At 42.2% G+C, this 23,789-nt stretch overlaps 1 protein-coding gene across 1 annotated transcript; it reads left to right on the plus strand.

Moving 5' to 3' along the window:
* Nucleotides 1-2,000: 2,000 nt before the first annotated feature.
* On the plus strand, nt 2,001-17,550 carry arhgef37 (Rho guanine nucleotide exchange factor (GEF) 37). Its single transcript, XM_041048166.1, has 16 exons — nt 2,001-2,052; nt 2,602-2,795; nt 3,146-3,256; nt 5,252-5,769; nt 6,771-6,900; nt 8,039-8,186; nt 8,285-8,484; nt 8,635-8,765; nt 9,745-9,849; nt 10,589-10,702; nt 10,919-11,088; nt 11,711-11,858; nt 12,158-12,286; nt 13,479-13,674; nt 14,154-14,320; nt 16,551-17,550. The coding sequence occupies exons 4-16, from the start codon at nt 5,263-5,265 to the stop codon at nt 16,764-16,766; spliced, it is 2,361 nt and encodes a 786-aa protein (XP_040904100.1). The 5' UTR covers nt 2,001-2,052; nt 2,602-2,795; nt 3,146-3,256; nt 5,252-5,262; the 3' UTR covers nt 16,767-17,550.
* Nucleotides 17,551-23,789: the final 6,239 nt, after the last annotated feature.

Raw genomic sequence — 23,789 nt, forward strand, 5'->3', positions numbered from 1 at the left:
TCTGAAGTCCTGAGTGGAACTACATTCAGAGAAGAGACCTAAGGCAAGTATATAATACTACAGTTTATCATCAGTTCATCATGGCACTCAGTGGCAAACAGTATGAAACCGAACCAAAACTACAGTTGAGACAAAAGAAAGCAGAGCAAAGGTGTGATTACAAGCTTCACCTGCTGTCACTCTCAGTTGTCCTAAAATAATTCATCGCTCATTGTCAGTAATGCTGCAGCAGCATGTGAATGTGACACTGAGAGCTTTTAATGCTGACTGAGCAGACAGGATTCAATCATCACGGCTTTCATTTTCACTTTTGTCATTTTTCCTCAGCTGTTTGTCGTTCAGCCTGCAGCAGGAAGACCTGTATGTATGTGGGCTGTTAATAGTCTTGGCCACCTCCAGTTCAGCAAATGACAGCATTGTACTGATGCCGGATCATATTGATTTTGACTGTTTTGTATCCTTGATTTCCCACAGTGTTACATTTCACCTTAATTTCACCCCAATGACTTTCACTCTCAGTTAATAGGCTTTTTTTTTTTTGGCAAACCTCCAAGGTTGAGCTATGTCTTTATGTGAAGACACATGTGCCATAGCCAGGAACTACTCCAGCCCAGCAAGTCATCTACAAATCCTGCTTGACACTTTCAGTGCTAAGCACTATTTGGACAGGAGAGTTGATGACTTTATGGGAAAGTGCACCCGGAGGAAGTCCTGAGTCAAAATCTGTGAGATCCTTCTTTCACTAAGTTTCTGCAGCCAAAGGACAATTTCAAATTCTTAAGTCTAAACAAAAAGCAGCCAAGTTTTTTGTCATCATTCCCTTCTTTATTTTCTGGGATCAAGGACATGTGCCTGTATCAACAGCGGACAGTGTGAAGATGGCAGGGAATGAGTTGAGAAATAGAACAACATGTAACAAAGGTCCCTGGACAGACTCCAACAGGGGATATTGTGGTCTGTGGTGAACGGCTTAACCCCTAGGCAACCAGGGTGATACAGGTCACCTCCAGGATCTTTAAACGCATTTATTGGCTTTAAAAAAATGTAAAATGCCTGTAATGATCAATCAACGTAAACACCACGGATATCTTAGATTTATTTTGTTACTATTTATTTTTTAATTGTCAGTCAAGGCACATACCGAGCAGGATGTGGCAGGATGAGTTATGCTTTCTAGGAACTGAGCAGTTTTCTTCTTGGAAAGGCAGGTTTTGCTTTGAGAAAAATGTTTGCTCTCATAGGTCAGTGTAGAGAGTTGGATAAACACCTGAAGTGTAATGTCATGTTGTAAACCCTTCTGCAATAGGCCTTAAGTTGTCATGAAAGGAAAGTGAGTCAGCTGATAAAAGAATCTAGTCCTGCAGCATTCCCTCCTGTCATACCGATCTGATGAGCCAGATTAGCTGCTGCCTCCCTGCCTCCCTGCCTCCCTCATTCCAGACTTATCGAGTCTGACTGCGGTGAATTCCCTCATTGTCTCAGGCTGGGTTCATGCTAACATCATATTCAAATTACTCTCAGACGCACACTAAGATGCCATGTGAGTCTGTACGCTTGGTTCACTATTGTTTTTGAGGAGAAATCACAAACAAATGTAATGTGATCATCTGAAGGTTGAATGATTGATGAATCGTATCAGAAAGTCATAAAATGCTTTTGGTTAGAAACAGTGAACTGTTAGTTAATACGTTGCCTATAAAACAAAATATTCATTCATCATTTATTTTATATAATGTTACACATTACACAAGAACACACATGACCTGAACTGGGAAAAGTTCTGAGTTCTGGATGAATTGGCATGAAATGACCCACATACATCCCAGGGAAGCCCCCGTGTTGACGTCTTCCTCTTCAGATAGAACATCGAAAGTGTAATGGAAGATGACAGAGATAAAACTGAAAGAAGTTATGATTGCATCATGCCTGCTCTGTCCGTGTTAAATCTCCACCCTGTTATTCTTTGCAGTAACACCGTGTGTTTGCAGCATGTTTTCTGTGCTGAAGGAAGGTTTGCTTCAAGACTGCGAGAGATGACAACTTGATCTTGTGGTGTGGAGCGAAAACACAAAACACTGTCCCACTTTTTCTGACACCTCGTAGTACATGCTGAAAGTTAAACTGTTGTTAGTCATGCTGTTGGCATGGCTTTAGTGATGGCAGTGTCTGTTAGTCTGTCACTTTGGGTTTTTTTTTTAATTTCTCAACAACTATTAGATGGGTTGCCAAAAAATGCTCAATATGAATTGTAATAACTTTGATGACAATACACAAGCAAATTTCTATTCTCTTTTATTGTAATGTGATATTAAATTAACACCACTGACAAAATTTATTTTAACAGCTCGATACCTTTAGGGGAAATTTTACTATTGAATGAAAGTGAACAGTTGTACTGTGGACTTTCAAACAACACGGTCCTCTTCACTTTCATGTAAACAAATGTTTAGTAACCAGTTGCTGCTCAGTGGGTGTACAGTTTCTTTAGCTGTTTAATTGTTGGAAATAGACTTTGGATACAGTCTGAATAAACCTTTTATTTCTGGCTGAAAAATATCCAAAGCAGTGAGGTATAAATCTCTTTTTATTACCTTCCACCAGAAACTCCAGACAATCCCTTTGTAGTTGGACGAGGATGGTACGTCCCGCAGTGCTTTTGTTTCCTGTGAGAGGAAAACTTCAATCACTTCAACGCTCTGTTCTCATTGGTCCGTTTCGTGAAGCCTGCCAAGGTGTCGACTGATTGGTCCTTCATTCCACTTGGAACACTTGTCAGCCAATCGCCCTCTGCCTGGGTGAGTGCCGCTTCCTTTTCCCACCAGCTGCTGCAGTCAATCAGCTTATTCAGCAGCATGAGAGTGTGTGTGTGTGTGGTCACCCTTTCCTCCCCCCTCCCCTCTCTTTCCTCTACAAAACAGCCAGCCCGCCCTCCTTCCCACTCCCATCCCCCTTTTCCTCACACACTCATGCACTCTGTTTTTCTGTCTCTCTCTCACACATGCACCAACACACACACACACACACACACACACACTCGTGAATCTACTCTGAAACACTCCTGCCACATGAGGCCCAGCAGCAGCCTGCTGCGTGTGAGTCACTGGAGAAAGTTACACCAGCGTGTGTGTTTGTGTTTTCCATGCAGCGGCGTCTCCTCTGCAGCAGTTTTGGGCTTCAGCTGGGACAGAGCACATCAAGAGAGCGAGAGAGGGGAGACTGAGCTGCACTGCTGCTGAAATCAGGGCTTCTGCACCAGGTAATAACAGCCTGATCTCATGTAAATGTTTTTTAATGATACTCACACACATGGTTATTGTTGGGGCGGTGGACAGTTTGCTGTGGCTGTGGTTTGTCTTGTGGGCAGCAGATGTCATAACGTGGCGCAGTGACGACTCTTGTGTTGGGATGTAAAGAAACTTGTTGTGCCAGGTTCATTTGTCTTGCTGTGAATTAAATCTCAGTTATCCCCAAGTCTGAGTCACCATATGCTGTTTACCCTGAAACCTCTCACTGGAGGGAAAAGATAAATCTGTGAGGAAGGATTAGATTAAAATGAATGACAAAAGTCACAATAACCTGTTTTGATAATAATTTACTTTAGGTTTCAGACATTTAAACACAAATTCATATACTCTAAGTTGCTCTTTTATTAGGCAGATGTAGTTAAAACTAATGCAGTGTTGTACAACAGTGTGAAAACCAACACAGTTTAACAGCAGCACAAACTATAGCCTTCAGTAACGCAGGAACTATTTCAGGCCTGTTGTTTTAGATGGCTTTAGTTTTAGCTACCTGTACCTAATAAACCGACAACTCAGTGTATATTTAATGAAACAGATTAAAACTAAATCAGAGTATGGTAAGAGTGAAATGGGATTACAGACATAAAAGATACCAAGCAGCGATTGAAATTATTAATTATCATTAATTAGTGAATCATTTTTCAGTCGAATATTTTGAGTAGACTCAAACTCTTTGTGCTCTAACTACAACAATTGTAAGGGAATTTGTTTGCGTTGTTTACAGTTGTTGCAGGAACACATTAGTTCATCATATGTATTGACATAAATACTCAGTGACTCAGCGTTTAGAAACAGCAGGACATTACATTCAATTCAAACAGACGGTGAAAGACAAACAGCACATCTGAGACTCGCTCCACATTCACACAAAGTAAAACAGTTTTATGGTGCAACGTGTCCTGGGATGGTTACAGGATCAGTCACAGGGCTGGACTGTGATGGATGGAAGAAGGCCTGAGCCTCGTTACTGACTCCTCACATAGAGTTTATAATTTAATCACAGAGTCAAAAATAAAACTGTCATTAGAGTCTGTCCTCTAAAGCAACTGAAGGCTGTTCAGCTGAACCATGTAACGGCTAATTTTCACAGCGGTGGCAGCATTAGTCGCTCTGTAAGCTGCTTGCCAGCCTCCTGGTGGGTCGAACATGTGGCGTTCCAGCTCAGAGAATCCATGACAATGCAGCTCTCCTCACTGCCCGTTTGTGTGCCGTAAACAATGTAAACAAAGCCACTGCATCTGCAGCTCTGCTGCTGTTTGCTGGTTCATGCAGTTATAATTAATACAGGTGACTTTAGTGTTTAGTTTGTGTGTTTCCTTTTTTTTGCATCATCCTGCCCTTTGGAACAAGCTCTCGCTGTGGTATTTTTGCTCTTTGCTTCCAAGTGATAAACCTTAAATCAAATGCAGGAATGTTTCGTTATCTGCCTTGAAATTCTAGGAATTTTCCAATGGAAGTCTCAGCTGGCAGCAGATGTTTATAAAACCTTGTGCTGAACTCTTTTCTCACGGTTATTGAAGGGCAGGCAAAGGAAACTGAATGACAATAACTCACTTCATAATACACAGATAATTTAACATGTTTCTGGCTCCTACTGTGTGTGCATTTGTTGCAGGACCATACAGAACACATAGATGTAGCGTGGTCATGTTGAATGTGCTGTGTTTGACATTTCTCTGGCGCTGCTTGCACAATACAGCTGTGTTAATACAGGACACACACAAGGGGAGGGCTTATAAAAGTTAATCTGCAGCAGTTCAGCTCTGCAAACGGTTGCAGGTTGTCCTCTCTCGTTGTTTTCTTCTGTCTCTGTATTCAACTTTTCAGTTTAACACATTGTGAAAACATTCACTGTGGTTTATCTAGTCCAAAATAAGAAAATTTGACTCCATGCATCTGTTCACTTTCACATCGACAAAAAGAGTAAAGTCAGTGTTTCTCTTTGACAGTGATCTCCATCATGGAGGTTCCCAGGAGGCCTCAGCCCTCTTCCTTCACACTGGCTCTCCCTAAACCAGCCTCATCTGCACTGCCTCCCCTTGGAGCTGTACAGAAGGTCCACAAGAAAGATCCAGTGAATGAAAAGCTCCAGGAGAAGGATGGAAACCCAGAGAACAATACATTTGGAGGGGAGACATTCGGTGCAGAGGAAGAGTCAGATGTGTTTGTGTCTGTTGAAGCTCCAGCTGAGACCTCGGAGCTTGATGATTCAAACGCTTCCGCTGTGGACTCAAAACTTTCCTCACAGAATAGTTTCTCAGAAGAGAGCTCAACGTCAGAGGAGAGGTTAGCACAGGAGGCGGAAGAGGCCAAAAAGAAATCTGAAGAGGAGCGAGCGGCAGCTAAAGAGAGAGAAGCCCAGAGACAGGTGCTGGCCATAGAGGAGCTGGTCCAGTCTGAGAGGAATTATCTTCGGCTGCTTCAAGTTAGCACCGTGACCATCAGGAGCAACCTGCAGAAGCTGCAGGTATGAATGCAGCGGCCATTTAATTTGTTTTGATTCTTGAATCGGCGCTGAAGCATCCAGAGGTTCTGTAATGCAGACGCAGCTTGATGGGTTATTAGCGTTAGCTTTTCATTACATCTGAGGTATTGCTTATTACTGTTAAATACTCATTTAATATTGTTGTGGTAATGAAAATGAAGCCTCGTAAAACATAATGGAATCAGGCTTAATGGGCTGCAAGGACTGAGCTGTGTATTAGCATGAAGATTATAACACGCAGAGGGAACGGGAGAAGAGGGGAAAGAGAGGGAAATGAAAATAGAATGGATGGGCTGGATTATGGGTTGATGACCTGTTAAAGGAGGGAGAGAAACTGGTGAATATGAGAATGGTTGATGAAATAAATATTAAGAAATACATCTCTGTGTGTTATGTGGCATTTCAAAACTGAGAGATAAACGTGGGGAAATAAAATGAAAGTTGAAGGTGAAGAGGGCAACAAATAATATGGGTAAAGGAATATTATAGATGGAGAAGGACAGATGTAGAAAGACCAGCAGAGTGGAGGAGGGCTGGGCAGAGAAATGGAATACATTTAGATAAATGAAGCCATTGTGAGGCAGAAAAGTTGCTGGTTTGTTTTCTGTGGCAATGTGCAGCTTGTTCAGTCCTTCACCACTTAGTGTTCCCACTGTTCTCTCATTAGAATAGAATGGAGCAAAACAAAATGAATCTTTATCAGCTGTGCATTAGCATTTTTTCTTGCACACAAAGGAATAAGTCACACACACACACACACGTGTACTGTGGATATATGCTGCATATTATGTGGTGCAATAAATGAGCATGTTAACTAATGGTAACTATGCCAATAATGCTATGCTACACATCCTTTATGGTGTTTTTTTAATTTTTTTTTGTTGTTGTTTTAAAATACTTTTTGTCTGTGATTGGATAGTGCATTTCTGTAATACATTAAACTAATTTGCATGTGTGTCTTTCTGTCTGCCTGCCCATCTTAGCCTCCTCCAGCCAACCTGGACAGCATGTTTCTCTACATCGAGGACGTGATCGACGTTTCGAGTCGACTCCTCAGCTTGTTGGACCAGAAGCAGGTTCAACCTGGAGATCCTCTCTTCCTGGAGACACTCTGTAAGGCCTGTAACTTTACACTTAAATTTCTCCATAATCCCCAGAACCCTAATCTTGTTGAGAGGAGTTGTCTTTGTTATTTGACAACATAAGCCTGTTTAGACCTTCAGCAGGAAGCAGAGAATGTTGCTGGTTTCAGAGAGCCATTCTCTTTTTAGATCAATTGCTCCGATCACTCTTGTTAACAGGAAATAAAATCTTGTCTGATGTGGTTTGCACGTTCATATGAGAGGTCTCTGGAGGTGTCGGTATAGTTCATTCTTAAGGCTCTCTACTTAGAAGTGTCTGCTGTACATTTTACTGTGAACTGCATCTGTGGAAAGCCCAGTGTGAGAAGGGACAGTTCTTGAGAAGCTCTGTGCACCACAATGTTTTTGTGTTTGTGATATCCTTGATTGGCTTTACATGTAAGTCTGTTTTATATGTGTTGCAATATGGACTATACCTCAAAAGGGCTTAATATGTTAGTTATCTCATTCACCTCACATGCAACCGCTTTAAATAAACAGGTGTGACTCACAGACATTCCTTATGTCCTTTGAAAATGAAATACACCCACTTCTCTGTCCACAGAATGCAGTCACGTTATAGACCTTTCAGACTGCTCGTACCATAATCCATGAACATGAAAATCTAATAATTGTATGAATAGATTAGACACTCATAAAAATGACCATTAATAAAAAAAACAAACAAACAAACAACCACAAACACTGAAACATAAACAGTTTTATACTCACATTATATAATGGCCGCTTTGTTAAAACATGTCTCTGCCTGCAACAGCATTTTCTCACCACGAAGGCTGCTAATTAAATTTGCCTGTATATGACGGCCATGACAGCACTTAACTGGATGAGAGCGAGTGTTGTGTTTTTTACACACCGTGTATGATGGTGGTAACGTCAATAAAAACATGGGCTGTGTTTTACTTGAGGCCAAGATGAGCTATCTTTCTTACTTGGATAGATTAGTCAAATAAATGTAGGACACATGCAATTTGATGTGAATAGCTAGTATTTATTTTTATTTGTTTGTCAGTGTTATAAAAAAGGAAACCTATATTATACCGTGTGCTGCGCCCTGAGCATGATTTCTAGATGTAAAAAAGTGAATATATGTTTGTCCTTCCTGACAGGTGATTCGTTCCTCAGCCTGTCTGCAGACATTGAGGCAGCCTATAAGGAATATTTGGCCAACTACAACCACATCACAGTGCTGGAGAACAGCTACAAACAGAAGGAGGGACTCTGGAACGAGATTGTCAGAGTCATCAAGGCCTCAGCGTAGGTTTATATCATTTTCTGTTCGTTCACACTGGGACCAAACTTACTGAAGTACCTGAAGTTGCTTCAGTGCTGACTGTTGCCTTTCATCTCTGCAGGCCTGAGGTTAATGCCACTTCTCTGAGCTTCTTCTTGGTGATGCCAGTGCAGCGGATCGCCCGCTACCCCCTCCTCCTGCAGACCATTCAGAAACACACCGACCAGGCTCACCCAGCTTATTCACTCCTGGAGCAGACTGCTCACACCTCTATTGCTTTAAACTGTCGAATCAATGAGTACAAACGCTTCAGAGAAGTTGGTGAGTTTTCTGCCAAGACATTCCACCACTAATTCATAAACAGATTAATTCAGTATCAGAGCACATATGTTATTTTTTTTTCAGTCCCAGTGAAGCTGCCATCTGTGTTTCTAGCTTGTCTCATGATTAACTGTTCCTTGTGTTTTGTAGCTGACAAATACAAGAAGACAGAAACCCTAACCATCAAGGACAAGATCTACCGCCTCAACTCCCACAGCATTGCCAAGAAGACGGCGAGGCTCAGCCAGCAAATCAAACACGAGACTGGAATAACTCCTAAGGTAGGACAGAAGTCTGACAGCCATAGTTTAAATAACACACTCTGTGGTGAAGTGTCCTTGAACAACAGAGGGGCTGTTTCAATCCAGGACACTATTCTGAGCAGTCACCATCCCAAGTCAGAGAGGCAACCGTCACCTGTGAGAATAAATGAAGCAACGCATTACAGTAATATTTCAGAATTATTGCATTACACCCCGAGCACTTCTATTCCTCTGAGCCATAAATAACCTTCCAGTACACACCCACCCTTCAGCTGCAGTGCAGTAGTTAATGATTAACCTGCACAGAAAACATACAATATCACCTGTTATTAAACCTGCTGTTTACTCTGTTCTGCTGCGCTGTGCTACAGTACGGTTACACCTGTCAATCCAGTAAGGTTTTTAAGGTCTGATCAAAGCGTTCACATCCACAAACATCCTCACGTCTCTCCTGCAGCTTCGTTTTGATTGCTGCTTTTCCCACCGTGCCTTTTGATCTTTTTATGCTTCTCAAATTCAAGTTGCAGCCTGATGACATACATACAGGATATAAAGAGATGTGACTCTTACATTTTTGGAAAACTTGGCTGTTGTGTTGAAAAGCAGAAAAGCTTAGAAGGAGAAGGGAAACAGCTGTGTCTAAAAAAATCATGTTGACCAAATGCACTGATGTACCAGTGCACATAATTACATATGGAAATAAGTGTTTACAGGGAATCTGAGGTCTGGTACACGTAATTTTAATAACTATTTGAAATCACAGGTTCCTAAACCGTGCCTGACATTATCCCACAGGTGCTGATCCGGCTGACCTAACAACTACTGTACATAAAGAAAGTTGTTATCAACTAACTCAAGCTGAACTGTAGAAGTGAACTGGATTCTACCGATCCAAGTCCTGTGACTTTTTTGAAGTCCTGATATACGGGACTTATCTATATCTTTATCATTATATTACAAACGTGCGGGATGTGTTTCTCTGTGCGTTCTGTTGTAGCTGGTTGATGAGGAGTTTGACGCCCTGGAAGGTTTCTTTTACGTTCTGGAGCATGGGATCCTGGAGCTTCTGGAGAATGTGGAGACATACCTGGAACACCTACAGGTGAGCTGCATGTGTCCTAGGTTACGTGAACATTTTACGCTGTTGATAAATTAAAACCTAATCATTGTATTCCTATTTCTAAGGTTTAAATTAAATTAAAATAATACACAGATCACTAAAGGAAGAGAATATTCTCCAAGCTTGGAGATGAACTGTTAAATGATGTTTTTAATAAATCATATAATTAAACCTTTTCATTCACAGTTATGTTTTTGCTACAAGAGAACTTCATTTTAGCAGCTATTCTAACAACTTTAAGTTGTGACTTTCTGGTCACGTGTGACTAAAGGAGAAGTGGAACATAACTGAGCATTTATTCTTGAACTTGTTGTCAAACCTTGTTCATGAGTCACACTGTGTGAGCTCAAACACTCCTCAACTCCCTGAGGTCAAACACATGAGTTTCTGTGTACATTTCCATTCTAAAATTATCCTGTATGGAAACAGTTTCTTCCTGTTTCTCCTAGCCAACAGGAATCGGTACTGTATCCCCCCTTTTTTTTCTTGCTAATCAACATTTTCTTGCTAATAAAAGAACAGTTATTTTTTCCGGACCCAGCCAGTTATCCTCTTCCTGGGAGCATTGACAGCTGGTTTTCTTGTATATTCACAAAGCAACATTTCATAACCACCCCTAATTTGGTCGTAGCAACCAGTTTGTAACTTGAAAACTTAATAAAAATAGAAGTCAGACACCTGAGCATGGACTGACAGCTCCTTCTTCTCTGTCGGTCTGCAGACGTTCCTGGCCTGCAAAACAGAGGAGTTTGACTTTGATATGGATGGAGAGAAGGCACCTATTTGCTACAAGGAGATCACTACAGCGCTTAGACAGTGGATTCTTCCTACATTTGTGAGTCTACCTGACATTCTTATCCAGAGAATCCATAGTTTTCATTGAAAAGCTGATTAAGGGCGAACAAGTGTTAGATATACAAAGCGATTAGAATCTAGCTGACAACAGAGAGAATATATTTATTTATATTGGTTGTAATGTGTAAAATGAAAGCAACACAACATTTTTCTAATGTTCTAATGAACGTAATCACTCCTTCCATCCTTCATCCAGGAGAAGAGGATGAGGACGTTGATCCACAAGCCGTTATGTTCACTGCGTGACCTCCTGGTGGGACCGAGGAACCTGATCAGGAAGAGGCTGGACAAGCTGCTCGACTATGAAGTGATAGAAGCCAAATCTAATCTGAGCTACGAGGAGCAGGCTGTGGCCAACACATACAGGTAGAGAGAGAGAGAGAGATCGTTTTAAAATTACAGGCTGAGCTTGTGGTTGGAAAGCCTGTCACATAATTGAGAGTTACAGGGTCAATCCACAGAGAGACGGAGTTCATCTGTCCTTATTGGAGTCTACCATTGTTATGCGTTTTAGCATTATTTCCACTGTTGTATGTTAAAAGTTGTGTTCGGTTCTGTTCCTTTGTCCGATTTAATTTCGTCCTTGTCACCACTCTGATGAACCAGTTTAAACAGAGTGGGATCCAGAATTTACTACACTACCTTGTCTTACTATACAAAATTACGAAATCGTGAACAAAGCCACAGAGTTCAAACGGCACTCTTCTGTCCCAGCCAGTCACAGTCAGTGTAAAACCAGTGTATTTTTACAGCCTCCTGTGAATCTGTGATGAATCATCACAGTCTGAACACCCTTTGGACATGATGGTAAAATTGAATTTGAGCTTGCAGAGCACCTCTAATGAAAGGGTTGAACATTATTTAATCCAATATTGAGTTCAGTCTTTTGCAGTGCTGTTAAAGTTGTTGTAACCAGTTGTTGTTTTGCTTTCACTGGCTTCAGCTTACATGTAAACCTCTCTTCTCTTTTATTCTCTTCTCCTCTCAGGACAATCAATACTTTGCTCCTTAACGAGCTTCCTCAGTTTAACGGTTTAGCTCTGCAGATGATCTGGAGCATGTTGGGGACGTTTAGCTGTCTGCATAAAGACCTCGCCTCAGACATGGAGCAACTCTTCCAGAGCTTTGCTCAGCAGGTAAATGATGCTGTAATCACGTGTGAAACTTTATTCACAGTACAGTGAGATTTAAGCAGAGGAATATTGTTTAACACAGCGTGTTGTCCAAGACACTGCTGATCTCTCTTGAGAAGTTAGTTTGGTGTTCAGTTTTTAGTGAGGTGGGGAACTAGTTACATGCACCCAGTGGCTGGTCAATTAAAAAAAGACAGGGATGTCATCTTCCACTACACTACTCAATCAGGAGATAAAGTTTAAATAAAAAATTAATTCATATTTTGTTTCTTTCTCTTTGTTTCACCTCTCTCTTTCTCCAGCTGCCTCACAGCTCTCTCAGCCCTGGTGCATTCTGGGAGTGGGCGGGGTGTGCGGTGCTAGAAGGGGCGAGGAAGCTGGAGACTTTGTGTCGAAGTGTGGAGGACACGCTCAACGCACCTGCCATCCAGGTTGAAAATAGTGCTGTTGTGTGTCTCTGTACAGTTTACCTCATTATCACATTCTCGACCCAAAAATCTAAGATAGATAAAATTATATCAGGCTGTGAACTAACAGTAACGCTGAAACAAGAGTCAGCAAAACAAACTCAGTCACATTTCATTTTTTTCACAGAACAGAACAGGTGCTCAAGAAATTTGAGCCGTTTGATTGGCGATGACACAGTACATTTACACAGATCTACAGGTTCTAGTAAAGCATCGTGTCTCTTTAGATACATCTGTGTATTAAGTTTATGTCCCACTTTGACTACATTAACCCTCATGGATCTCTGTTTAGCCATAACTTGACCCCAGACCTGTTGATCTGTATTCGTTTTGGTAACTTGGCCAAACACAACACTTTAGCGTGTGTCAGTGCTGACTGTACTTTCTGCTCAGGTGTCTGTCACATGTCATGGAACAGGGTCACATTCCTTAAACCTGCCTGGCAACTTGCATAAGTAACCTACTGAAAGAACAGGTTGCACCATCCTGCCATGCTTTGTTTGGGTGTATAATATTAAACTTAGATTTGATTTGAACCACTTCCAACTGGCGTTATCACCTGCTAAGTCATCACAGTGACATATATATATTCAGCCTTACGTCATTCAGCAATCAGTCACAGACAACAGGATTCTGAATGTCGTTCTTCTTGTTCTGTAACTTTTCTTGCTTCACAGGATGCTCACGTATTCAGTAACAGGAAACGCTTAATGTTTTTATAACCTGTCATTCTGAGGAATTTTCACGTGTTCTATGACTCAAGACAGAAACCATTTTATTCAAAATTTTAAGGTACAAATGTGAAGGCTTTCATTTCTCAAAATACTGAACTCTGCTTTGTCAGCAACATAACCTTCACTGATTTAAATGATTTTTCTGAATAGAAACAAACTCCATATCAAATTGACATCGTAGTCCACACAGTCATTGGTAAGAAATATAACCCTTAAAAGTTTGTCTGCCTTCATAAACACCTCTAAGTTTGATTTTTAGATAATTCACCATGTGATAAAGTAGAGTAAGTTGGTTTAACCAAGTCAGACTGTTTTTCTATTTTGCTCATGCTTGACAGAATTAGACGTGACATAATCGTGTCAGGTCTAATTAATTATCAGTTTCATTACATTTCTCTCTACATTCTCTTCTGCCTCGTCAGCCTCTGAGCCCATCCTCTCAGCGGCGTCTGAAGCAGCTAACAGACAAGCACGGTTCCGGAAAGATCTACCAGGTGATAGGGGCAGTTGTGGGCAGCCGCGACCTGGACCTGAACCTGGCCAAAGGGGAGCTGGTGGCCATGATCAGCGAGACTGACAGCAGTGGCGACAAGCGGAGATGGCTGGTCGATGCAGGAGGTGGGGGACCAACTAATGGAAAACAGCTACATGAAACGTGGAGCAGCATTTACAGAGTGATCACGACCATTGAGCGGAGGAAAAGCACCGTGTATCTGGTGGAAATAAATAATTATGTACATTTACCCATGGGAGGAAGAACTATGGCTTAGTGGTTTCCTACTTTGCATTCAGTGTATAAAGCCAAGGATGTTGATTTCTGTATAAAAAATACTGTGACATCAATGCAGCTTTTCTTAAACGCAGCTCGTTGGCGCCATCTTGTGGTTGATTACTTGAATGACCACTAACCACAGGCGGTGGCTGATGGATTGCAGTCTTTTAGGTGCAGTGTATGTTCTGAAATTAGATTTTTGAAAATAGCTGTTGTCTGTAGACATCAAAAACTAGTTCTTGATCTTTCTGTCTACAGAACATAACATAGTTCCATCTTTTACCCTCTACATGCATCACATGTCATCTGTGTGTGCTGCACGCAGGCAGAAGAGGCTACGCTCCTCCCGCGAAGCTGATTCGCTATCATCAGCCAACAGAGGACCCGCCCCCTTCACCACACCTGACCCTGCCAGAAGGCGTGACGGGAATCAGAAGACACTCCTACACACCTGAGAGCCGGACACTGACAGTGAGCCAGCCTTACATCCAGGTGATCAATTGATTGTCTGATCGACTGACCATGCACGATAGAAACTTTAACTGCTCAGGTTCCCTCCTCACTGTAGACGATCTGATTAAATGTTGGAGAATTTTGCTGCATAAATTTGCATATTAATGAGGTAGAAACAGATTCTTAAAGCTGCCATTACTCACTGATACTTAAAGATGCCCTGTTTATTGACAAATAAAATAGAAATATGAAATATGCAGACAGAAATGTTAATTGAATGAGCTTATTTTATTGCCTCATTAGTGTTCACTCCATCACTGGGCAGCTCAAATGCTCCTCGTCCATACAAAAATGTTTGACTCATAAATTTCAGAAGTCTTAGATGAGAATTAGAGCGGCTGTGACATGGAGAGTTGACTGATTGATGTGACAGTGTTCATGCAGTGGAAGTAAAAATCTGTCAGTTGTGTAACCGAGTGTGTGTGTGTGTGTGTGTTTGTGTGTGGGCAAGAAAGAAAGAGAGGGAGAATCCTTGTGTGTTGAGCCATATGTGCATAAGTGCATTCATGTACATGTGTCCATATCTGAAAGAGGGCACCCTGTAGTGTGTATGGCAGAGATAGTGTACACTTGTGTTTGTGAGTGTGTGTGTGCGTGTGTTATTAATGGAACAGTGCATAATTAGCTGCTTAACCTTGTAAGTGGGTTACTGTGTGAGGGGTTGAGAGTTAATTTATGCTGCTGCAGGCTGAGATAGAGCGTGTGCGTGTGTGTGCTGTGAGATTGATGAGTGTGTGTGTGTGAGGGGAGTGTCATGGCGTATAAATTTGTGATGGGTTTATGTGGGCGTGTACATGAGAGGGAAGGAGATTTAGGTGAGAGGCGGGATTGGGTATGTGTGTGTCTGTGTGAGAGAGACATGTCTCCGTATTGCCTGTTAAAGTGAGTGATTGCTCCGGTGACCTTATAGAAGCGGCTCTTCACACCCCCTCCTCCCCTCATCCATGCCTCATGACCCTGAGTCTGCTCAGACATGAAGCATACACACCGTCAGGTCGTGTCCACACTATCACGGATAGATTTGAAAACCACATATATTGTCTCCAGTGCACATGTAGTCGTGACGAGCTCCTTTGCCTTTAAGCAGGCAGTTGGTTCACCTCTGTTGGAGATAATAAAATGTAGATTTCTAATTTTCTCCCATTTCTGGCCAAAGTCCTGGAAACAGCAGTGTCGCTACTGCTCGCAGACATATGCAGGCAGTCTCATTTACTGTTTCTGTCTCTAACATCGTGGCCTGTCATGACCATATTCCAACACAAAGAGGTGCTGATTAGTTGTTCTACACTCTCGACTCTTTCATTTTCATCAGAAGCTTAGCTGCAGCAGATATCCTCCTGGCTCCAGTCACATGAATCGCTCTGCGGCCGATGGCCATGGTCACTTTACTGTTTTTTTTTTTTTTGTTTTTTTTCTCCTCCCTGTCTCTGCCCGGCAAAATGCTAATTAAATGCTAATAGGTGTAGACTGTCAGGGCACAGCTAATGTCGTAGCTGAGAGGTGAGCTGAGGTGAAGGGTTTGTTAATGACACCGAGCAGCCGGCTAAACTCAGCTATTAGCACTGCTGGGGCACTCTGTCATACCAACACAGGCCTCATTAGGAAGCCTTCATTCAGTGTGTGTGTGTGTGTGTGTGTGTGTGTGTGTGTGTGTGTGTGTGTGTGTGTGTGTGTGTGTGTGTGTGTGTGTGTGTGTGTGTGTGTGTGTGTGGTGATGAGATGGGTTTTGTCAAGACATAACTACTGGGCTTAACCTTTTCAGAGGATATTACAGTGATTTGTGGTTGTGTTAGAGTGTATGTGTGTGTATGTGTGTGCGTTTGTACCTGTGTGCACACATTATCTTCCGCTTGCTCATTTCTCGAAGTCGTGTTGTGAATTTGTACTCTGCTGTAACCTGACAGTTAGCTTAAATAGCATGCTAAATGTTTGTTACCCCAACAACAAGGCATAAAGTCATATCATCAGCATTAACTTCCATTGTTATGCATTACATGAGTCGGACGTGTCTTAAAATAGCCACAGAGCACTAGTCCTTTTCAGTAAAAGGTAACAACATGATCCTGACATGAAACCTTTTTTTTCCACTAGTAGGAAGGATAACAAAGTTATTCCTCCAGAACTATCATTTTGATGTTGTGACTCACATGGTAGCCCACATGCCCGTAGAGTTTAACTTTTGTTTTTGACTCGGTATCCTCTCTTACAGGTGGTGGCAGCCTATGACTTCACATCGAGAGGGAACCATGAAGTTTCTATTCGGGCCGGCGAGCCGGTCTGTGTTCTGGAGCCCCACGACAAACGAGGGAACCCTGAGTGGAGCCTGGTAGAGGTGAGAGGTGGGCAGAGAGGTTACGTACCCTCCAACTACCTCACAGTAATGCCTATGGGGGTGAGACCACTTGGCTTTTACCAGCCCTACTGATAGGGAGGAAGGAAGGAAGGAAGAAAGGGTAGAGGAAAAGCAGCAGCATGTAGAGCAACAGTGTGTCCAGTATAACAGCATTATTTTAGTAATGAAGCTTCACTTGCTTCCTATGAAACAGTGGCGTGTACTCTATCTGCATCATGACCATCAGTCATTTTGATTTTAGTGTCAAAAGCACTAAAAAGGCCAAATTCTCTTACAGCTGACTGCTTACAATTTTACAACTTCTTGTGATTTTCAAAATCACAAGGAAAGAAAAGTAAAAGAAGGATTATGATGATGGCAGGTCGAAAGCATATCTGAGCCTTCATTTTTCCACACCAAAAACACGGTCTCTTTTCAAAAGCTCTAAAAAAAAGCTCTAACTGAAGTGGAGATGCCGCAAGTTTCGCATAATGGTGTGGACAAACAAAGCTTTTCTTTTTTTTTTTATAAACTCTGACATCTCACTGCAGATCCGTCCATGCTCTGACTAAACTTCCAAAATTACTTTATGGAGCAAAATGACAGAAAGTTGCTTAAATGCATAAAAGGCGCAAGCAGCTGGAGGACAGAAAACAACAGATTTGTACTGTAAGGCTTCAGTGTGGACAGCAGAACCTGTAGAACAATCCGAAGGTGTTAGTGTGGGTGGAAAACCTTTGATACATGAACAGTGTTTTTAGATTTTTCTGGCCTTGGCTCTGCAGAGTCCTTCCCCTTTACAAGTTTGACACACTGCAAAAAAAAAAAAATGAAGGAAGCAGCAGCCCCAGAGCTGGTAGTCATATGGTGTCTTGCTCATGGACACTTGGACAGAGTGTACGCTTGTGGAGACAGAATTTAACCCTGCATCTAAAGGCTGAAGGACAATCTTTAATTTGCACTGCAAGATTTTTATGGACAGTGTTAAAAAAAGCGAAGAGAAGATGGGAAAATAGTTCTGGCGAGCGGAGTTCATCTGAGCTGCACTTGAAGAGAGAAGTTTGAACATAATGACCCTGGACTCATTTTCCACAGTCCTCACTTGAAATGGGACACTTGAACTGGAAAAGATAGACTGCATGTCCTTGCTAGAGTGTCCATGTGTTAGCAAACTAACTGCAACACTTAGACACAGAGAGCAAAAAGTCAGTGTGTGCATGCATGTGTGTGTATGTGTGTGTGTGTGTGTGTGTGTGTGTGTGTGTGTGTGTGTGTGTGTGTGTGTGTGTGTGTGCGTGCATCTGTTTGATGTGAAATTGGGCTGACAGATGAGTGTGTGTGCATGTGTGCGAGACTGCCTGTGTGTGTGTGTGTGTGTGTGCGCGTTTGTTAAATCTCCTCCTCCTCACCTGGAGGCTGGATCAGCACTGTATCAAGACTGACAGGTACACAGCGCTCTCATCATCTCAGACTGTGTAATGTGATGTAAATGTAAAATGTCTCCAGGCCTGAGCAGGAGCGAGAGAGAGAGAGAGAGAGAGAGAGAGAGAGAGGAGTGGAGGAGGTGGAGATGTAAAGAGAGAGGAAGGAATTCATATGGGGAGAAGAAGTGAAAGATTTGCAGGGAAAATGGTAGAAAGACGTGTGGAGGAATAGCAGGCAGCGAGGAGACAGAGCTATTCTGTTAGTCTTGATCTGTTTTTCCTAATCAGCCTCCTTCGTTGTCCCTCTCTGCCACTAACCTGAAGTAAATTCACTCTTCTCTTCCCACTTTCACTCCTGTATTTGTAAAGTGTGCTTTATTTCTCTCAGCGCTCGTTACAGCAAGAATTGCATCACTCCTCTGGGTTTTTGGCTTAAAAAGTTTTAAATCATGGACATAAAATACTAAAGGCGGGATGGAAGCGACCTACTTCTGTATGTACAGACACCTGACGGTGCTGTGGACGCTGTGAGAGCATTTAGCTGCAGCAGAAATTAAGTTGTTTTTGTCGGTTTAGTGGAAAGTTGCCACTTCATTATTTCCCAGCGCTCAGTACATTCAGTCGCTCGTCATGAGGTTCACAGACCTGCATTCATAAAAAGGGGCACGGTCTGAGTACCTCCTCCTCCATAGCACGCTGAATCTTGAGTTTATGGAAGAAAACAACTCTCCCAAGTTGAGGCAACATCCAAAGACATCACTGACGTTTCTTTAATAAATATTGTCCTGAACCTGTAAATATGCCGTTTGGATTTGGAGCCAAGTCTTCATCTCCAGTAGTTTATGTGTTGTGTATATCATCATCAAAGACCTCAGTCTGTGGTTGGACCAAGGCTTTGAGTTATCTCCTATCTGACAAACTAATGAATGGATTTTTTATTTATATAGTCTATATTTTTGCCCCCGCACATAACATCTCCCCATGGTTTTTTAGCAGCTAACCATTCGTTTTTACATGAGCAGTGGCTAAAATCACTACATGTACTGTGAAGGGGGTTTCCACCTGACTCTGCAGTGTGTCTCAGCTCTGTGGAGCTTTAAAGCATCTCTCATCTAATACGGTTTTACAGACTGCAGCTTTACTGTTTTGGTGTAGTTTTAGCCTTCTCACCAGCCTCCTTTCCAGGAAGCTGTTTTCAGTAAAAGAGCTCATAATAAACCCAGTGTGCACTCCTGCCCGGCAGACGGACAAAGTTGATGAATAGCTGATGAACACAGTGGAGCATTTAGCAGCTGAAGAGCCGGATATTTCCCTCAGGAGCTGGTGGAGACCAAAACAGAACTAAAAGTACAGTGTACTGTGTGTATACTGGACTTACATTCTTTGCGTGACATTCTTTGACTTCAGGTAAATGACAGTCTCGCTGTGCGTCTGAGCTTATAAGTTTACCAAATGCTGTGGAGTAAATCAGAATAATGCAGCTTTAACCTTTGACCACAAAAAAACGTGGACATTTGTGACTGAAAAAAAAACTAAAATCTTTTGCTTTCACTCTTACCACATGCTGACAGCATTTTAACAATGCAGTGCAGTTATAGCCCTCTTGTTGCATTAGCATGTTTTGCATATAATTGAGTCTCTTCCTGTTAGATTGTACCGTATCAGCTGCTGTGGATGTGAAGCAGAGGGAGGGAGGGGGGCTGGGATCTAGAGATGCTCAGCAGGAGCTTAGCTTTTCCCATCAGCCTGAATGTCAGGACAGAGCAGAGCAGCAGGAGGGACAGAAAGGGAGAGTGTGTGTGTGAGTGTGTGTGTGTGTGTGTGATGGTACTTATTTACCCAAATACCAAATGTCCTCAAGGTTAGTAAGATGAAGGAAAATGAAGAAAATCCCCCAACCTGAGAACATTTTACCTGCTTTCACCTCCTGAAAGGCCAGTTTAGCATGAAAGGAACAATTCAGCCATTAAATGTTGGAAACAGGTAATGACATTAAACCTTCCACTGAGTCCTGGTAAAGACTGAGAACCACATGATTACAGCATATGACCATGTTTAAGTATTAAAGTGTGGATTTCCCCATCACAGCTCCTCCATAGAAACTGGATAAAATGTAGGACATGTTAAGGCAGAAACATTGTCTGTGTGTGTGTGTGTGTGTGTGTGTGTGTGATTGTGCCTTCATTACCAAAGAAAGTTGTTTTTTTTTCAGTTATCCACCACTAGAGGGAGCTGGAGACCTCAGTTGTGTTTGATTTGTGAGCAACTGTGTGTGTGTGTGTGTGTGTGTGTGTGTGTGTGTGTGTGTGTGTGTGTGTGTGTGTGTGTGTGTGTGTGTGTGTGTGTGTGTGTGTGTGTGTGTGTGTGTTACCTCCATCTTTTCCATTGTCAGTATTAGTGCTTGCCTGAGATCACAGTCAAGTCAAATCGGTACATTCTGTTCATATTACTCATTTACCTGTAGTTATTTTATTAACTTGCCATCGAACCAACAAGTGAGGTGCAACATGTTTAACCTGCTGATGATCTGGTTTTACGGCCTGTACAGCATTACTGTTTATAATTTATTGTTTTGTAACTGTGTTTAGTTAAATTGTGGTTTTAAGTTATTGGACGCCGCAGGGCAACGTGACCCGAGATGGAGCGTGAAGCGTTTGAAGCGTTGCCGCTCACACACAGAGCAGATGAGAGTTTGTGCAGTGCAGCAGTCGGGGCAGCAGTGAACTGACTGTGTGGCCTCAATAAAACTAAAAAGAAACCTGCTCAGTGTCGTCGAGTCATTTCACACAAAATCCAGAAAGACCTTTTGGCGTTTGATAACAGCCTGTACCAGCGGCTGTAAAGGAAGCACCAGAATTCAAACTGACTACACATTTTCCTCCCAGGACAAACTGGTAACCTCACATTTTGCAGGTTGATCCCAGACCAGCTTCCCAGAAAACGTGGATGCTGATATCTTCTTGCTTCTCCAACAACCACCAGTGTGGTCACAGAGAGCCACAGACTGTGTCAGCCGAGCAGTTTACTCTCTGTAGAAACTGGTTGTGACAGATTCTTACAGACTGAACATGTTTGCAGAGTAAACTCAGTTCCCCACAGGCTTCAGACTCAGGTCGGACAGGTCGGATTCTTTCCACAGCAGCTGTCACCACATCATCTGCAGTTCATTTAAAAATACTGTTTTTTATTGTTCTTCAAATCTTTTTCCTGTTTAATGGCTTTAATCATAAAGAAAACTCCCGTTCCTGGTTTGGTTCACTGATCCAACACCAGTCATTTTATTCCCTTTCTTATTTTTCAGCACAAAATTATTAAAGCCCCGTTTTCTCCGGGCCATCTGAGACATTTTGTTTTTGTTCCAGAGCAGCAGGTGTGAATTTTTACCACTCACAGGTACCTCTTTCATCTTCATACACTTTCAGTGCAGCCGAGTGCAAAATAAATGCACAGCAGAAAAGCAGACAGTATAGATTGGCATTTATTTATATACTGTGTTTTGGGTGAGTTCAGCGTTGTCTTCAGAGTGACTTTCACCTGCTGTGTGAATGTAAAGCAGCTCACAGGCAAATATTTCCCAGAGAAAGAAAAGTGGGGAAAATGTTGTGACAGCATTTTTATGCTCCCATCTTATTATCTGTTTTGTTTGTGAGCCCATCCTAAACACCTCATTTGTGTTTTGTTTTGTTTTTCTGGCTGTCAGATATTTTTACTTGTTTTGTTCTGTCAGCCATCGTCAGACAGCAGAGACTGACAGCAAACATCCAGCCTTAATGGGCTGTTTCTCTCCTATTAACATCATTTTAGTTTATTTTTAAACTGTCTTTATTCACGTTATCGATAAAGAGACGAGTAACGATGTGCTAAATGGAGAAAGTGAGACAAATAACTCCCAGTATTGATCCACACTGAAAGAGAGAGAAACACAAGATGACAAATATTAATGGCATGAAAACACAGAGGAAGAGGAAAAAGAAACTGAGCCAGCAGTTTTTCCTCTGTCAACTGTTATGTGACTGTGATAATGGAAAAAATGTGACTTCCAGGATTTGGATCAAATCTGCAGGAAGAAGTTTTGACTGACAAGTTCACTGGCTGGTTCGTATTCTTTGGACATGAAAGGTAAATAGTGATTTTTACGTTTCTGATTTAGTACAGATGAGATATGTACGATGCAGCATTGCATTGGTGGAAATAAGACAGTATCAATTGCACTTTAGAGGGAAATAAATGAAAAGTTAATTTAGTGCATCTCTGAGTTTCTATAGAGTTATGTAACTCAGTCTTAGTAAGATGTCTGTAAAAATCTCAAGCATGACAGAAAATAGAGAGGAGACAGGATCACCAGGTCAGAAAACTGTCACACTGATTGTTAACACTGTACTTTATTCTGTGATTTACTGTTTGTTGTGAGACTGCCCTCTTCAGTCAGTAGAAAGGTACTGCATCAGGCATGTTCTCTGTATGTACATGTGCATCCTCATTCACATGCTAGCGGAGCACAATATACAAACAGGGACCGACTCATTGAAGCATTGCTCAAAGAGCCACTGAAAAAAAACTCCACAGAGTGCCACTTGATTTTTAAGTATTTTAGAAACCAATGCGTTCATTAGAGAGAAGAATTCAACTGCAGTCAGAGCAGTGATATCTAATGATATGATCAGCAGCTTAAAGCTTGAGGTCGCCAGTGTTCATTTCTGCTGTTGTTGAGGTTTTTCTTTGCTGCCTCATGCAGCATTTTAGCTTTCCCTTTTTCCTTGTTTTTGGGCCCAGCTGACACCCAGACACTCTCTCTCATCTTGTGTACTTGACTCAGTCGCCTGCTGTGTCCCATGCAGCAGTGAACCAGAGTTTTTTTTCCCCTGACCTGAGCCTCACAGACAGTGAAGGGACTTCTGAAAAGCTGAAATATATCCAACAAATAACTACTGATATTTTAAAATATCTTCCTTTGGTCTAACAGATGTCTCTGTGGTCTGTAGCATCATGTCTGCTGAGTGTATTTTGTCTGTTGTGTTCTTGGCTGGAGCTGCCCGTGGAAGCTGAGCAGATGAGTGTGTGCGCCGAGCTTCTCCACAGGGAACATTAGCCGGCTTCGGTGGGCACTGGAGTGTGAACTGGAGAGCTGGTCTGGGGGCTTTTAGAGTGGCACTTTGTGAACAAACGCTGCCTCTGTGTTTGTGTGGCGGCACATCGAGGCGTGCTGCCTGCATGGGTGCAGACACTCAGACGTTTTTGTGTGTGTGTCAGTGTAAAAATGGACATCTGCTTGCATGAATGTCTTATGGTTATGTATGCGGATAGAGAACATTTCCAGTGTGGTTTTCCGTTAACGTCTTCCCTCAACATATGTGTCCATTCAACCATGTGTGTTTAGTTTTAACGGTGGCATGAACCTGTGTGTGTGTCTGTGTGTGTGTGTCATGCTCGTTAATGCTTACGTCAGGAGAAGCTTTTTCTGTCTGCAGCAGTTTGATGCAGAAGAATTCCTTCAGGCGCCTGGCAGCCTCTGAATGACTGTGTGTGTGTGTGTGTGTGTGTGTGTGTGTGTGTGTGTTTAGAAATTAGTCTTGGTATAAGTGTGTGTGAGTATATGCCTTCCAGTGTGTGTGGGAGGAGGGATGTGTGTGTGTGTGCGTGTGTGTGCATGCAGCTGAGCTTCAGCAGTGTAACAGTGAACGGATCTCAGGCT

Source organism: Toxotes jaculatrix, chromosome 10, assembly GCF_017976425.1.
Source record: "Toxotes jaculatrix isolate fToxJac2 chromosome 10, fToxJac2.pri, whole genome shotgun sequence".
NCBI classification, from domain to species: domain Eukaryota; kingdom Metazoa; phylum Chordata; class Actinopteri; family Toxotidae; genus Toxotes; species Toxotes jaculatrix.